At 42.0% G+C, this 15,106-nt stretch overlaps 1 protein-coding gene across 1 annotated transcript in view; it reads right to left on the minus strand.

Annotated features, from left to right (window-relative positions):
* The window catches only part of nwd1 (NACHT and WD repeat domain containing 1), a 78,828-nt gene that overhangs the window by 36,659 nt on the left and 27,063 nt on the right, over window positions 1–15,106 (minus strand). Inside the window, exon 9 of the mRNA XM_068050071.1 lies at window positions 717–881. Coding sequence (XP_067906172.1) covers window positions 717–881 — 165 coding nt within the window. The remainder of the gene's footprint in view (window positions 1–716; window positions 882–15,106) is intronic.

Genomic DNA, 15,106 nt, shown 5'->3' on the forward strand with positions numbered 1-15,106 from the left:
TACTAATCCTACACTAATTCCATATTCCTACCACATCCCCACCTGTCCCGATATTTCCCTACCACCCCTATACTAGGGGCAATTTATAATGGCCAATTAACCTATCAACCAGCAAGTCTTTGGCATGTGGGTGGAAACCGGAGCACCTGGAGGAAACCCACGCAGACACAGGGAGAACTTGCAAACTCCACACAGGCAGTACCCAGAATTGAACCCGGGTCGCTGGAGCTGTGAGGCTGCGGTGCTAACCACTGCGCCACTGTGCCGCCCCACTCCATTCTCCGAGGGAGTGTTAACCCACTCCATTCTCTGAGGGAGTGTTAACCCACTCCATTCTCCAAACGAGTGCTAACCCACTCTATTCTCCAAGGGAGTGTTACCCCACTCCATTCTCCGAGGGAGTGTTAACCCACTCTATTCTCCAAGGGAGTGCTACCCCACTCCATTCTCTGAGGGAGTGTTAACCCACTCCATTCTCCAAGGGAGTGCTAACCCACTCTATTCTCCAAGGGAGTGTTAACCCACTCTATTCTCTAAGGGCAGGTTAATTCATTCCATTTTCTTTGGGGGCAATAATCCACTCCATTGTATAAGGCCGTGTTAACCCACTCCATTCTTTAAGGAAATAATAACCCCCACATTCTCCAAGGGAGTGTTAACCTATTCAATTCTCCAAGACAATGATCACCCAGACTGTTATCTATGATTGTTCTTACCTACTCCATTCTCCATGAAGTCTACTGTAGGCCAGATGAGTAACAGAGCATCTTGAACAAGCTGCACCTCAGGACAATTGACTTGCTTGGTGCATGCATAAAAATCCTCTAGCAAGCTCTTCATTCCTGTGACTTGTATTTTACAAACTATCCATTCCATATTCCCTGTGAACTCAAAATAACCTGAGATGTTAACATGGCACAGAAGGTATGTATTACTGTTAGACCTATGTTTGTCCTTTACAATAATTTGTGGTGCTACTATTAATTCAGAAATTGTGGATTGGGAAATGTCACTCTGTAGAGAGAGAGGTGTTTGGGAGAGATCAAATGAAAATGGTGCTTTGTGAAGAACTGTGGAGTGTTACTTGGTGTCAAGATTGGGACAACTGGGACATTTACATGGCAAAGTCAATTTAAACAAATGAAAATGCCATAATCAAAGCAACAAAGTTTTCTTGAAGTTGATTACAGCCTCATCTCTCAAATACAACAGAATCACTGAGACAGCCACAGAAGAGCATACAGTGGTTCTGATATGAATGACAAGAAGGATTATGAGTAATACAAAGACAGGTTATAATGCATGCATGTAAAAGCGCATAGTGTGATGAATAAGACTGGTGAACTACAAGCACAAATAGCCGCTTGGGAATATGATGTAGTGGCAATAATGGAAATGTAGCTTAAAAATGGTGAGGACTGGGTGCTTAATATCCCAAGGTACAAAGTGTTCAGAAAAGATAGGGAAGGACAAAAGGGAAGTGGTGTGACAGTCTTGATTAGGGAAGACATTGTAGTGTTGGAAAGAGATGTCCTTGAGGGAGCAAGGACAGAATCTATTTGGTTTGAGTTGAGAAGCAAAAAGGGGATGATCACACTACTGGGGGCATTCTACAGCCCTCCAAATACTGAGAGAGAGATAGAGGAGCAAATCTGCAGGGAAATGACAGAGATGTGCAAGAGCTATAGAGTGGTGATATTGGGGGATTTGAATTACCCAAATATTGATTGGGATAATGTTAGAGTAAAGGGAAAGGAGGGGGAGGGATTTCTGAAATTTGTTCAGGAGAACTTCCTTGACCAGTATATTCTCGGTTCAACTAGAAAGGAGGCATTGCTGGATCTGGTGCTTGGGAATGAGGCGGGCCAAATGAACCTGTGGGAGGAGTGATCATTGTATTATAAAGTTTAAATTATAATGGAGAAGAGCATGGAACAATCTAAAGTAGAACTTCTAAATTGGAAGAGGCCTAACTTCAATAGGATGCGAGGGGATCTATCCAGGGTAAAATGGAACCAAAGATTGACAGGAAAAACTGTAATGGAGCAATAGGTGATCTTTAAGGAGATGTTTCAGGAACAGGCTAGGTACATTCCAATAAAGGTGAAAGGTAAGGGTAACAAAGTCAGGGCTCCTTGGATGATGAGGGAAATAGAGAATATGATAAAACAAAAAAAGAGGGTGTATGATGCATGTGAGGTGAATTCTTCAAGTGAGAACCCAGCCAAATACAATTGAGAGGGGAAATGAAGAGGCAAATACAACTGGCAAAGAGAGAATATGAGAATAGAATGTCAGTTAACATTAAAAGGTAGCCCAAAAATTTTCCACAAGCGTAAAAATAATAAGCGGCGTATAAGAGGTGGGGTTGGTCCTATTAGGGATAAAGAAGGGATTTATACGTCAAGGCTCAGGGCAAGATTTGAATACTTAAGATAAGAACATAAGAACTAGGAGCAGGAGTGGGCAATTCAGCTCCTCGAGCCTGCTCCTCCATTCAATACGATCATTGCTGATCTCATCTCGGCCTCAACTCCATTTTCCTGCCCATTCTCCATAACCCTTCAACCCATTACTAATTAAAAATCTGTCTATCTCCTCCTTAAATTTACTCAATGTCCTGGCATCCACCACACTCTGGGGTAGTGAATTCCACAGACTCACGACCCTTTGAGAGAAGTAATTTCTCCTCATCTGCTAACCCTTATCCTAAAACTATGACCCCTCATTCTAGACTGCTCCACAAGAGGAAACATCCTCTCTATGTCTACTTTGTCAATCCCCTTAATCATCTTATATACCTCAATTAGATCTCCTCTCATTCTTCTAAACTCTAGAGAGTAAAGGCCTAAACTGCTCAATCTCTCTTCATAAGACAAACCCCTCATCTCTGGAATCAATCTAGTGAACCTCCTCGGAACTGCCTCCAATGCAGCTACATCCCTCCTCAAGTATGGGGACCAAAACTGTACGCAATACTCCAGATGTGGTCTCACTAATGCCTTGTACAGTTGCAGCAACACTTCCTTACTTTTATACTCTATTCCTTTTGCAATAAATGCCAAAATTCCATTTGCCTTCCTTATTACCTACTGTACCTGCATACTAGTTTTCTGCGATTCATGCACGTGGACACCCAGATCCCTCTGCACCGAAGCACTCTGAAGTTTCTCTCCATTTAGATAATAATTTGCCTTTCTATTCTTCTGACCAAAATGGATAACCTCACACTTATCCACGTTAAACTCCATCTGCCAAATTTTGGCCCATTCACCTAACCTATCCACATCCATTTGTAGATTTCTTATTTCTTTATTGCAACTTACTATCCCACCTATTTTAGTGTCATCTGCAAATTTGGCTATAGTACCTTCTATCCCTGCATCCAAGTCATTAACATAGATTGTAAATAGTTGGGGCCCGAGGACCGAACCCTGTGGCACCCCACTAGTTACATCTTGCCAACCAGAAAAGGACCCATTTATCCCGACTGTCTGTTTTCTGTTGGTTAGCCATTCCTCTATCCAAGCTAATAAATTGCCCCTAACCCCATGTGATCTTACCTTGTGTATTAACCTTTTGTGCAGCACCTTATCAAATGCCTTCTGGAAGTCCAGATATACTACATCTACAGGATCCCCATTATCCACTTTACTTGTTACAGCTTCGAAGAACTCTAGCAAATTACTCAAACATGGTTTACCCTTCATAAAACCATGCTGACTGTGATGGATTGTGTTTTGATTTTCTAAATGTCCTGTTATTACTTCCTTAATAATGGATTGTAACAATTTCCCAATGACAGATGTTAAACTAACTGGTCTATAGTTTCCTTCTTTCTGCCTCCCTCTCTTTTTGAATAAGGGCGTTATATTAGCTTTTTTTCCAATCCACTGGAACCTTTCCCGGATACAGGGAATGCTGGAATATTATAACCAATGGATCCATATCTCTGCTGCCACTTCCTTTAAGACCCTAGGATGTAGGCCATCAGGCCTTGGGAACTTGTCTGCCTTCAATCCCAATAGTTTGCTCAGTACTTTTTCCCTAGTGATGGTGATTGTTCTAAGTTCCTCCCTTTCTATAACCTCTGCATTACCTGTTACTATTGGGATGGTACTAGTGTCCTCCACTGTGAAAACTGAGGCAAAATACTGATTTAGTGTCTCTGCCATTTCTGTGTTCCCCTCTATTAACTCACCAGTCTCATCCTCCAAGGGACCAACATTCACTTTAGCTACTCTCTTCCCTTTTATATACTTATAGAAGCTTTTGCTAACTGTTTTAATATTTTGCGCTAGTTTTCTTTCATAATTTACCTTTGCTCTTTTTATTACTTTTTTAGTAACCCTTTGTTGATCTTTAAAAGTTTCCCAATCTTCCAGCCTGCCACTGGCCTTTGCAATATGGTATGCCTTAGTTTTTGTCTTTATGTTATCCTTAACTTCCTTGCTTAACCATGGATGTTTTTTCCCCCTCTTACAATCTTTCTTCCTCTCTGGAATATATTTTAGTTGGGATGAATTGAGTATCTCCTTAAACATCTGCCACTGCTCAACAACTGTCCTACCTTTTATAATAATATAAAATAAAAACAAGAAATGCTGGAAATACTCAGCAGGTCTGGCAGCATCTGTGGAGAGAGAAGCAGAGTTAACGTTTCAGGTCAGTGACCCTTCTTCAGAACTAGCAAATATGAGAAATGTAAAATGTTATAAGCAAGTAAAGCGGGGGTGGGGCAAGAGATAACAAAGGAGAAGGTGTTGATAGGACAAGGTCACAGAATAGCTGACCAGAAGGTTATGGAGCAAAGGCAAACAATATGTTAATGGTGTGTTGAAAGACAAAGCATTAGTACAGATAGGGTGTTAACGGACTGAAAATTGAACAACTGCAAGTACAAACATGAAAAACAAACAGTGGGTAAGCAAACTGAACAAACTAAGATGAAATAAAATAAAATAAACACACAAAAAAACTAATATAAAAAAAAGTAAAAATAAAAAATAACTGAAAATAAAAGTAAAATGGGGGGCCCGTCATGCTCTGAAATTGTTGAACTCAATGTTCAGTCCGGCAGGCTGTAGTGTGCCTAATTGGTAAATGAGATGCGGTTCCTCGAGCTTGCGTTGATGTTCGCTGGAACACTGCAGCAATCCCAGGACAGAGATGTGAGCATGAGAGCAGGGGGGAGTGTTGAAATAGCAAGCAACCAGAAGCTCGGGGTCCTGCTTGCGGACTGAGCGGAGGTGTTCCGCAAAGCAGTCACCCAGTCTGCGTTTGGTCTCCCCAATTAGAGGAGGCCACATTGTGAGCAGCGAATACAGTATACTACATTGAAAGAAGTACAAGTAAATCGCTGCTTCACCTGAAAGGAGTGTTTGGCACCTGGAATAGTGAGGAGAGAGGAGGTAAATGGGCAGATATTACACCTCCTGCGATTGCAGGGGAAGGGGACGAGGTGGTGGGGTAATGGAGGAGTGGACCAGGGTGTCACGGAGGAAAAGATCCCTTCAGAATGCTGACAGGGGAAGGGAGGGGAAGATGCGTTTGGTAGTGGCATCACACTGGAGGTGGCAGAAATGGCAGAGGATGATCCTTTGGATATGGAGGCTGATGGGGTGGAAAGTGAGGACAAGGGGAACCCTGTCACGGTTCTGGGAGGGAGGGGAAGGGGTGAGGGTAGAGTTGCGGGAAATGGGCCGGACATGGTTGAGGGCCCTGTCAACCACAGTGGGGGGGAATCCTCGGTTGAGGAAAAAGGAAGACATATCAGAAGCGCTGTCATGGAAGGTAGCATCATCAGACCAGATGTGTCGAAGACGGAGAAACTGGGAGAATGGAATGGAGTCCTTACAGGAGGCAGGGTGTGAAGAAGTGTAGTCGAGGTAGCTGTGGGAGTTAGTGGGCTTATAATGGATATTAGTAGACAGCCTATCACCAGAGATGGAGATAGAGAAGTCGAGGAAGGGAAGGGAAGTGTCATAGATGGACCATGTAAAGGTCAGAGAAGGGTGGAAATTGGAAGCAAAGTTGATAAAGTTTTCCAGTTCAGGGCGGGAGCAGGAAACGGCACCGATACAGTCATCAATGTACTGGAAAAAGATTTGGGGGAGGGGGCCTGAGTAGGACTGGAACAAGGAATGTTCGACATATCCCACAAAAAGACAGGCATAACTAGGACCCATGCGGGTCCCCATTGCCTGAAGGAAGTGCGTGGAGATGAAAGAGAAGTTGTTCAATGTGAGAACAAGTTCAGCCAGTTTTTCATTTTTTTTCCAGGTTTTTTTTTCATGTTTTTTTTCATGTTTGTACTTGCGGCTGTTCAATTTTCAGTCCATTAACACGCTACGTGTACTAATGCTTTGTCTTTCAACACACTATTAACATATTGTTTGCCTTTGCTTCATGACCTTCTGGTCAGCTATTCTGTGACCTTGTCCTATTTACACCTTCTCCTTTGTTATCTCTTGCCCCACCGCCGCTTTACTTGCTTATAACCTTTTACATTTCTAATATTTGCTAGTTCTGAAGAAGGGCCACTGACCTGAAACGTTAACTCTGCTTCTGTCTCCACAGATGCTGCCAGACCTGCTGAGTATTTCCAGCATTTCTTGTTTTTATTTCAGATTTCCAGCATCTGCAATATTTTGCTTTTATTTTATTGTCCTACCTTTTAGTCTTCCTGCCCAGTCCACTAGGGCCAAATCTGTCCTCATGCATATGTAATTACCTTTGCTTAACTCCAGAATGCTAGTGTGGGACTCCAGTTTCTTGCCCTCATGAGTACTTTGTATCAGTGTTTATTAAGGAAGAGGATGCTGATAAACCATTCAACTAGATCCCTGATCTTCTACTTCAATGCCATTTTCCTGCATCAACTCCATATCCTTTGATATCTTTAATATCTAGAAATGTATTGATCAGTGTCTTGAACATACTCAATGACATAGCCTCCACAGCCCTCTGGGGTAGAGAATTCAACAGATCCACCACAGACTGAAGAAATTTCTCCTCATCTCAATCCTAAATGGCCTACCCCTTATTCTGAGACTGTGTCCCCTGGTTCTAGAACCTCCAGCCAGGGAAAACATCCTTCCTGTATCTACCCTGTCGAGCCCTGTATGTTTCAATGAGATCACCTCTCATTCTTCTAAACTCTAGAAAATACAGGCCCAGTCTCCTCAATCGCACCTCATAAGACAATCCTGCCATCCCAGGAATTAGTCTAGTGAAACTTTGTTGCACTCCCTCTATGTTAAGTATATCCTTCCTTAGGTAAGAGACTAAAACTATACACAATACTCCAGGTGCGGTCTCACCAATACAATTGCAGCAAGACATCTTTACTCCTGTACTCAAATCCTCTTGCAATATAGGCCAACATACCATTTGCCTTCCTCATTGCTTGCTGCACCTACATGTTAGCTTTCAATGACTCATGAACAAGGACACCCAGGTCCCTTTGGACATCAACACTTCCCAATCTCTCACCATTTAAGAAATACTCTGCATTTCTGTTTTTCCTATCACAGTGGATAACTTCACATTTTTCCAATTATATTCCATCTGCCATGTTCTTGCCCACTCACTTAGCCTGCCTAAATCCCCTTGAAGCCTCTTTGCATCTGCCTCACAACTCACATTCCCACCTAGTTTTGTGTCATCAGCAAATTTAGAAATATTACATATGGTCTCCACATCCAAGTCATTGATATATATTGTGAACAACTGGGGCCCAAGTACTGATCCTTGCAGCACCCCACTAGTCACAGCCTACCAACCTGAGAATGACCCATTTATTCCTGCTCTCTGTTTTCTGTCCATTAACCAATTCTCAATCCATGTCAGTATATTACCCTCAATCCCATGTGTTTTAATTTTGTTTACTAACATTATTTTTTATTCTTTCATGGGATATGGACATCCCTGGCAAGTCCAGCATTTATTGCCCATCACTAATTGCCCTTGAGAAGGCAGTGGTGAGCTGCCTTCTTGAACTGCTGCAGTCCATCTGGTGCAGATACACCCACAATGCTGTTAGGGAGGGAGTTCCAGGACTTTGACCCAGTGACAGTGAAGGAACAGCGATATATTTCCAAGTCAGGATAGTATGTGACTTGGAGGGGAACTTGTGTGGGAACTTATCAAACGCCTTTCGAAAATCCAAATATACCACATCCACTGGTTCTCCCATATCTATCCTGCTAGTTACATACTCAAAAAACTCCAACAGGTCTGTCAAACATGATTTCCCTTTCATAAATCCATGCTGATTTTGCCCAATTATTTCATTATTTTCCAAGTGGCCTGTTATCACATCCTTTATAATAGCTTCTAACATTTTCCCTACTACTGATGTAAAGCTAACAAGTCTGTAGTTCCCCATGTTCTCTCTCCCTCATTTCTTAAATAGTTGAGTTACATTTGCTACCTTCCAATCTGCTGGAACCATTCCAGAATCTATAAAATTTTGGAAGATGACCACCAATGCATTCATTATCTCCACAGTCACCTCTTTCAACACCCTGGGATGTAGATCATCAGGTCCAGGCGATTTATCAACCTTCAGTCCCATTAATTTCTCCAGTACGACTTTTTTACTATTACTGATTTCTTTCAGTTCTCCATTCTCGCTAGTCCCTTGTTTCTCTAGTATTTGTGGTAAGTTTTTTGTTAATTCCCCCATGAAGAAGATATGAAGTATTTGTTTTAGCTTCTCTGCCATTTCCTTATTCCCCATTATAAATTATCCTGTTTCTGCATCTAATGGGCCCACATTTGTCTTTGCTAATTTTTCCTTTTTACATACCTATAGAAGCTTCCACAGTCCATTTTTATGTTTCTTGCTAGTTTACTTTCATATTCTATTTTCCCTTTACTTATCAGTTTCTTGGTCCTCCTTTGCTGAATTCTAAAATGCTCCCAATCCTCAGGCTTACTACTTTTTAAAGCCTCTTCTTTTGATGTATTAAATCTTTAACTTCTCTAGTTAGCCACAGTTGGATCACTTTCCTGTTGGGTTCTTGAGCCTCAAACAAATGTATATTTGTTGTAAACCATGTATTAATTCTTTAAATGCTCACCATTGCCTGTCTACTGTCATTACTTCTAATGTACTTTCCTAATCCATCACAGCCAAATTGCCCTTCATACCTTTGTAGTTTCCTTTGTTTAGATTTAAGAGCTTAGTTTCAGATTGAACTACATCACTTTTAAACTTAATGCAAAACTTAATGAAATAACAGAGAGGATTGATGAAGGGCAAGTAATGGATGTTATCTGTTTATGGATTTTAAGAAAGTGTAAGACAGTGTACCACACAAGAGGCTGGTGAACAAAATTGAGGCTCGTGGAATCGGAGGATCAGTGACAGCTTGGATAAAAAATTGGCTTAAGGGCAGAAAACAGTGAATTACGTTAAATAGTTGTTTTTCAGATTGGAGGACATTAGACAGTGGTGTTCCCCCAAGGTTCAGTGATAGGAACTGTTCATTTTTAATATACATAAATGACTTGGATATTGGAATACAGAGTAAATTTTCAAAATTTGCCAATGATACCAAACTTGGAGGTGTGGCAGACAGTGAGGATTATACCCATCAACCACAACAGGACATAGATAGGCTGGCAGAATGGGCAGACAAGTGGCAGATGGAATTTAATACAGAGAAACACGAGGTGATGCATTTTGGCAAAAGGGATAGGAAGAGGCAAGATAGACTAAATGGTACAGCTCTAAAGTGTGTGCAGGGAAAGAGGGACCTGGGGTTCATTTGCATAGATCTTTAAAGGTGGCAGGAGCTATTGAGAGAGTGGTTAGCAAAGCAAATGGGATCTTGGGCTTCTCAGAATCACAGAATGACGGAATTGTTCCAGCACAGAAGGAGGCCATTCGGCCCATTGTGTCTGCACCAGTTCTCCGAGTGAACAATTCACTTAAGGCCATTCCCCGCTTTCTCCCCATAACCCTGTACATTCTTCTTTTCACTTAACTATCTAATTCCTTTTTGAATGCCTCGATTGAACCTGCCTCCACCGCACTCTCTGACAGTGCATTCTAGATCCTAACTACTTGCTGCATGAAAATGTTTTTCCTCATGTCGCCATTGCTTCTTTTGCCAATTACTTTAAAATTGTTCTCTCTCATTTTTGATCCTTTCACGACTGGGAACAGTTTCTCTCTGTCTACTCTGTCCAGACCCCTCATGTATTTGAATACCTCTATAAAATTCCCTCTCATCCGAGGAAAACGGTCTCAACTTCTCCAATCTATTTTTGCAAATGAAGTTTCTCATCCTTGGAATCATTCTCGTAAATCTTTTCTGCACCCTCTCTAATGCCTTCCTATCTTTCCTAAAGCACGACGCCCAGAATTGGACGCAATACTTCAGCTGAGGCCAAACTAGTGTCTTATACAAGTTCAACACAATCTCCTTGCTCTTGTACTCTATTCCCCTATTAATAAAGCACAGGATATTGTATGCTTTATTAACCACTCTCTCAACCTGTCCTGCCACCTTCAATGACTTATGCACATATACACCCAGGTCCCTCTGTTCCAGCACCCACTTTAGAGTTCTACCCTTTATTTTATGTTGTCTCTCCATGTTTTTCCTAACAAAATTAATCATTTTTCATTTCTCTGCTTTGAACGTCATCTGCCACTTGTCCACCCATTCCACCAGCTTGTCTATTTCCTTTTGAAGTTCTACACTATCCTCTTCACAGTTCACAATGCTTCCAAGTTTCGTATCATCCGCAGATTTTGAAATTGTGCCCTGTACACCAAGGTCTAAATCATTAATATATACCAGGAGGAAAAAGAGTCCCAACACTGACCCCTGAGGAACTCCACTACAAACCTTCCTCCAGCCCGAAAAACATCCATTAACCACTACTCTCTGTTTCCTGTCACTCAGCGAATTTCGTATCCATATTGTTACTGTTCCTTTTATTCCATGAGCTATAACTTTGCTCACAAGTCTGTTGTGTGGCACTGTATCAAATTCATTTTGAAAGTCCATGTACACCAATCAACAGCATTGCCCTCATCAACCCTCTTGGCTACCCCTTCAAAAAACTCCAGAAAGTTAGTTAAACTCAATTTTCCCTTAACAAATCCATGCTGGCATTCCTAATTAACCCACATTTGTCCATGTGACTATTAACTCTGTCCCAAATTATTGTTTCTAGAAGATTCCCCACCACCGAAGTTAAACTGACTGGCCTGTCATTGCTGGGCTTATCTGTACATCCTTTTTTGAACAAGGGTGTAGCATTTGCAATTCCCCAGTCCTCTGGCACCACCCCTGAGTTTAAGGAAGACTGGAAAATTATGGCCAGTGCCACCGCGATTTCCACTCTCACTTCCCTCTGTATTCTTGGATGCATCTCATCCAGTCCTGGTGCTTTATCAACTTTAAGTACAGACAGCCTATCTAATACTCTTTAACAATTTTAAATCCTTCTTGTATATTAATTACCTCCTCTTTCATCATGGCCTGGGTAACATCATCTTCCTTGATAAAGATAGATGCAAAGTATTCATTTAATATCTCAGCTATTCCCCTGCCTGAAATGTGAAAATTCCCCTTTTGGTCCCGAATCGGCCCTACTCCACCTTTTACCACCGTTTTACTATCTATATGCCTATAGAAGACTTTGGGATTCCCTTTTATATTAGCTGTCAGTCTCTTTTCATACATTCTCTTTGCTTCTCTTATTTGCTTTTTCACTTCCACTCTGAACCTTCTATATTCAGCCTGGTTCTCAAAAGTATTTGCTACCTGGCATCTGTTGTAAGCACACTTTTTCTTCTTTATCTTAATCTCTATCTCTTTTGTCATCCAGGGAGCTCTGGATTGGTTTGCCCTACCTTTCCCCTTCGAGGGAATATACTTTGGCTGTGCCCAAACTATCTCTTCTTTGAAGTAGCCCATTATTCAGCTACTGTTTCTCCTGCCAACCTTTGATTCCAATTTATTTGGCCCAGATTTATTCTTACCCCATTAAAGTTGGCTTTCCCCCAGTTAATTATTGTTACTCTAGGTTGTTCTTTGTCATTTCCCTTAGCCATCCCAAAACTTATGATACAATGATCATTGTCCCCTAAATGTTCTCCTACAGATATTTGATCCACTTGATCCACCTCACTCCCAATTTCAGGTCAAGTAGTGCCTCCTTTCTCATTGGACTGGAAACATACTGCTGTAGAAAATTTTCCTGAACACACTCTAAGAACTCTTGCCCCTCTCTACCCTTTACACTACTACTATCTGGCTAGTGACTAGTGAGATAGTAAATGCGCTAGTTTTAATTTTCCAAAATTCCTTAAATTTGGGGAAGCTTCCGTGAGATTGGAAAATAGCGAATGTAACTCCTTTATTCAAAAGGGAAGGGAGACAGAAAGCAAGAAACTACAGGCCAGTTAGCTTCACATCTGTCTTAGGGAAAATGTTAGAAGCTTTTATTAAAGACGTTATAGCAGGGCATTTAGAAAAATTGAAGGTAATCAGGCAGAGTCAACATGGTTTTGTGAAAGGGAAATCACGTTTAACCAATTTATTGGAGTTCTTTGACGGAGTTACATGTGCTGTGGATAAAGAGGAACTGGTGGATGTATTGTACTTAGATTTCCAGAAGACATTTGATAAGGTGCTATCATTAAAGGTTATTGCAGAAAATAAAAGCTCATGGTGTAGGGGGCAACTAATTGGCATGGATAGAAGATTGGCTAGCTAACAGGAAACAGAGAGTAGGCATAGATTGGTCATTTGCCTGTTGGCAAGATGTAACGAGAGGTGTGCCACAGGGATCTGTGCTGGGGCCTGAACTTATATAAATGACTTAGATGAAGGGACCGAAGGTATGGTTGCTAAATTTGCTGATGAGACAAAGATAGGTAGGAAAGTAACTTGTGAAGAGGACAAAAGGAGGCTACAAAGTGATGTAAAAAGGTTAAGTGAGTGGGCAATGACCTGGCAAAGGGAGTATAATGTGGGAATGAATGAAATTGTCCACTTTGGCAGGAAGAATAAAAAAGAAGCGTATTATCTAAATGGTGAGAGATTGCAGAGCTCTGAGATGCAGAGGGATCTGGGTGTCCTCATGCAAGAATCACAAAAGGTTAGTATGCAGGTACAGCACATAATTAGGAAAGCTAATAGAATGTTATCGTTTATCGCCAGGGGAATTGAATACAAAAGTAAGGAGGTTATGCTTCAGCTATACAGGGCATTGGTGAGACCACATCTGGAGTAAAGGCCTGCTACCCTACCTGAACCCGACGGGACCCGACGACATGTGTCGGGTTCAGGTCGGGTCAGGTTGCACTTCCGGTTCCGGCATTCGGGCTCGGGTCGGGCCGGATTGGACACGCTCTATCATCAACTCAGGTAAGTGACTTTAATGCTAATTTACTTTTTGGACTTTAAAGGTGTTTTTGTTACAGTTATTTTAAGCTTGCGCAGGTACGGAACAAAGTGAAAAACGGAAGGTAGGTTAACTGATGGTCGGGTCAGGTCAGGTCGGGTCGGGCATGGGAAAAAATGGAAGGACTTGGACCCGGTCGGGCTCAGTCTCGCATGGGGTTCTGTCGGGCTCGGGTCGGATCTCATTTGCAGACCCGGGCAGGCCTTTAACCTGGAGTACTGTGTACAGTACTGGTCTCCTTATTTAAGGAAGGATGTAAATGCATTCGAGGCAGTACAGAGAAGGTTTACTAGACTAATACCTGGAATGGGCGAGCTGCCTTATGAGGAAAGATTGGATAGGCTAGGCTTGTATCCGCTGGAATTTAGAAGAGTAAGAGGCGACTTGATTGAAATGTATAAGATCCTGAGGGGTCTTGACAGGGTGGATGTGGAAAGGATGTTTCCTCTTGTGGGAGAATCTAGAACTAGGGGTCACTGTTTAAAAATAAGGGGTCACCCAATTAAGATGCAGATGAGGAGAAATTGGTATACTTGTCCATAGATCACTGAAGGCAGCAGCACAGGTAGATAAGGTGGTTAGGAAGGCATATGGGATACTTGCCTTTATGAGCCGAGGCATAGAATATACGAGCAGGGAGGTTATGATGGAGCTGTACAAAACGCTAGTTAGGTCACAGCTGGAGTACTGTGTACAGTTCTGGGCACCACACAATAGGAAGGATGTGATTGCACTGGAGAGGGTGCAGAGGAGATTCATCAAGATGTTGCCTGAGCTGGAGCATTTCAGCAATGAAGAGAGACTGGATAGACGAGGGTTATTTTCCTTAGAGCAGAGAAGGCTGAGGGGGAACCTGATTGAGGTATACAAAATTAAAGGGGCATAGATAGGGTAGATCGGAAGATACTTTTTCCTTTAGCAGAGGGATCAATAACCAGAGGGCATAGATTTAAGGTAAGGGCCAGGAGGTTTAGAATGGATTTGGGGAAAATATTTTTCACCCGGAGGGTGGTTGGAATCTGGAACACACTATCTGAAGAGGTGGTGGAGGCAGGAACCCTCACAACATTTAAGAAGTATTTAAATGAGCACTTGAAACGCCATAGCATACAAGACTACGGGCCAAGTGCTGGAAAATGGGATTAGAATAGTTAGGTGCTTGATGGCTGGCACAGATACGATGGGCCGAAGGGCCTGTTTCTGTGCTGTATAACTCGATGACTCTATAAAACTTTTTCTCTCAGAGGGTTATGAGTGTTTGGAAATCTCTTCCTCAAAAGGCGGTGGAAGCAGAGTCTTTGAATATTTTTAAGGCAGAGGTAGATAGATTCTTGATAAGCAAGGGGGTGGAAGGTTATTGGGGGTAGGTGGAATAATCAGTTCAGCCATGAATTCATTGAATGGCGGAGCAGGCCCGAAGGGCCGAGTGGCCTACTCCTGCTATTAATTCGTATGTATGTTCATATCCAAGTCTATATTTGGATAATTAAAGTCCCCTATTATAACTACACTATATTTTTTGCACCTCTTTGTAATTTCTTTGCAAATTTGTTCCTCTACATCCTTTTCACTAGTTGGTGGCCTATTAACTACACCGAGCAATGTATTTGCACCTTTTTTGTTCCTTAGCTCTAGATTCTGTCCTAGACCCCTTTGGGATATCCTCTCTCTC

This window comes from Heterodontus francisci, chromosome 18 (genome assembly GCF_036365525.1).
Source record: "Heterodontus francisci isolate sHetFra1 chromosome 18, sHetFra1.hap1, whole genome shotgun sequence".
NCBI lineage: Eukaryota > Metazoa > Chordata > Chondrichthyes > Heterodontiformes > Heterodontidae > Heterodontus > Heterodontus francisci.